The sequence below is a fragment of the Rutidosis leptorrhynchoides genome, chromosome 11, assembly GCF_046630445.1.
Source record: "Rutidosis leptorrhynchoides isolate AG116_Rl617_1_P2 chromosome 11, CSIRO_AGI_Rlap_v1, whole genome shotgun sequence".
Classification (NCBI taxonomy): Eukaryota; Viridiplantae; Streptophyta; class Magnoliopsida; order Asterales; family Asteraceae; genus Rutidosis; species Rutidosis leptorrhynchoides.
This window is the reverse complement of record NC_092343.1, coordinates 339,715,071-339,717,906: the sequence shown is the minus strand read 5'-3', so window position 1 is coordinate 339,717,906 and position 2,836 is coordinate 339,715,071. Positions and strand designations below refer to the sequence as shown.

At 38.4% G+C, this 2,836-nt stretch overlaps 1 protein-coding gene across 1 annotated transcript; it reads left to right on the top strand.

Moving 5' to 3' along the window:
• The first annotated feature begins 294 nt into the window (after positions 1–294).
• LOC139875811 (uncharacterized) lies at positions 295–855 on the top strand. Its single transcript, XM_071863110.1, has one exon. The coding sequence runs from the start codon at positions 295–297 to the stop codon at positions 853–855; it is 561 nt and encodes a 186-aa protein (XP_071719211.1).
• Positions 856–2,836: the final 1,981 nt, after the last annotated feature.

Here is a 2,836-nt window from a genome sequence, read left to right as displayed (position 1 = left end):
CTAGTCACGATTGTAATATTAAAATCAAGAATATACATTGAGATTTTGTAGAATAAATTAAATGTAACAAACTAATATAGGAAAGGGTAAAAGGGGAAAAATAAAAGAACTAAATGCTAGGTAATATGGATAAGTTGATTAAATAGAAATATTTGATCATTTAATGCAATTAATCCTATGCCATAGTGGCACAAAGTAGCATTAAAAAAGTGTATTTGCTATAAAATTTATGAAGGGTGGAAGTGGTCTTGGAAAAGAGAAATTGGTGCGAGGATTTCATCCAAGCTAGCTGAGATGGTTGCGAGCTTGGGCAACATCAGTATCTCGAATACGAATGACTCTTGGCAATGGGAGCTAGACAACGAAGTGGAGTATACGGTTTGTGCGACAAAATATTTTGTGGATGACATTCTGTTACCAACAAATGTTACTGCCACGAGATGGAATAAGTGTATTCCTAGAAAAATAAGAAAAATAAATGTGTTCCTTTGGAGGGTGGCGTTGGATAGATTACCGACGCGTGATAATTTATCGAAAAGAGAGATAGAGGTTGTGAATGGCGGGTGTGCAATCTGCCCGTGGGGAACAGAAACACTGCAACATGTTCTTTTCGGGTGTGATCTTGCATTGGACTTGTGGCGCAAGTGCAGGGTGTGGATTGGTTTACAAATGCCGATGTTCTCAACATGGACCGATTACTTTGATTGGTTTGACGGATGGATCGCTAAAGAAGCTACAAAAAATAGGGTATATTCGATCGTGGCGGCTCTTCTTTGGTTGCTTTGGAGATTCAGGAATAGTGTTGTCTTCCCCGGTGACGTTTTGCAGAAGTCTTGTTTATTTGATTCAATTTGAAGTTTGTCTTTTTTATGGTTTTTCTAGTAGAGGAAAATGTGATGTTTCTTGAAACGAGTGACTTATAAAGCCAGTGTAATGTTGGTGGTTTCTCGCCCTCTAGCAGCTTGTTAGAGGGTAGTTTTATATAAATTTTTGTTTTTCAAAAAAATATTAACATCAAATTTTCTTGTATTTAGCAAATATTGTGTTCGCTGTTAAAATAAGGGATTATCACCAAAAAACCCATTTTTTTGAACTTGTTTGCGTGAGAGCCCATAAAAAAAAAAGTTTGACAATTTGCCCTCGCAAGGAGCAAGAAGCCTCTTGCTCCCTTGCGCCTTGCGTCCTTGCGACCTTAGTCACACTTGAGAGCAAGGAGCAAGGAGCAAGGTGCCTCTTGCTCCCTTGCTCACAGGTGGAAGCAAGGACGCAAGGTGCATCTTGCTCCCTTGCTCCCAGGTGGACGCAAGATGCATCTTGCTCCCTTGCTCCCAGGTGGAAGCAAGGACGCAAGGTGCATCTTGCTCCCTTGCTTCCACCTGGAAGCACGGGAGCAAGAGGCACTTTGCTCCCAGGTGGAAGCAAGGGAGCAAGATGCATCTTGCGTCCTTGCTTCCACCTGGGAGCAAGGGAGCAAGAGGCACCTTGCTCCTTGCTCTCAAGTGTGACTAAGGTCGCAAGGACGCAAGGCGCAAGGGAGCAAGATGCATCTTGCTCCTTGCGAGGGCAAATTGTCAAACTTTTTTTTTATGGGCTCTCACGCAAATAAGTTCAAAAAAATGGGCTTTTTGGTGATAATCCCTTAAAATAAACAGCTAGCCCACTCTACAAAGAATGATGCTATTCTCATTTTAAGGCCCAACACTTCACTTTAAATTAAATTTTAACACAAAATGAGAAAATAAGCCGCTCAGTTTAGATCTCAATTTAGGGTTTTACTCTACTGACGCTTCCTTTCTTCTTCTAGGTAAACTCAATCTCTAAACTATTTCGATATTTGTTGATATATGTAGTTTAATTTTGTTTACTTGTGATTCTTTCGGTTTTTATGAATGATTTTTTTTAAAGCTAAAAGCTCATCGTTTTTAATATATAGATGAATAGATACGGTTTAATATTTATATTTTGTTTGTATAAGTTTCATCATTTGTTGTATAGCTCAAATTGTTAAAATGTGAATCTTGCAATGGGTGTTTTTCTATTTGTAAGAACTGAATTCAAGAGTTACCTGATTTCTTTCTTAAACAAGAATTATGTCTGTAAATAATCCTATTTTATATATAATTTGATATTATTATCGACTTTTTTTTGCACATATTACCGATAAAAAGTTATTTTTTTTTATTAGTTTGATGTAATGCTAACGAAAAGGAATGTGGTAAATGGCCAATAGCTGCTCTCTAAGATAAATAGTAATTGGTAATACAGTATTTTGTTTTATAAAAAATAAATCTAAAATTAAAAACCCACCAACTGTGCTAATTAAACATATGTGATACACTGATACGTGTTGATTTCATTCATAAAAACAAATAACCTAAATTAAATCTTGGCTAATGGGGTCCTATGTCCAATTGGGTTGGGGTCTTTGTGTGGAGTGCAAAATTTTAACAATTAATTGCTTGTTGGGCTCATCGATTGAGTGGGGGCTGTGCCACCCCAAGCTTTGCTATACCTCCGCCCCTGTCAGCCGCCTGGAATAACGCCGATTTCAGTTCAATCTAATGGTGGGGATACCCGTAATGCAGTCGAAGAAAGCGACGATTGATTTTCCTCGATTTGGGGGAAATGGAGATTCGGCTGAATGGTTGTACAAATCAGAGAAGTTCTTTAAGTTTCACAAGGTGACTGAAACTAACCAACAAAACGGGCCTTGAAGCCCATTAATCCTTTCACCTCAAAACCAGGCCCAACTGGATCTAAATTAAAATAGCACAGCCCAACAGAGCCCAACAAACAAATTACCCTAATCGTCAACCTAGCAGACTCCAAAACTGAC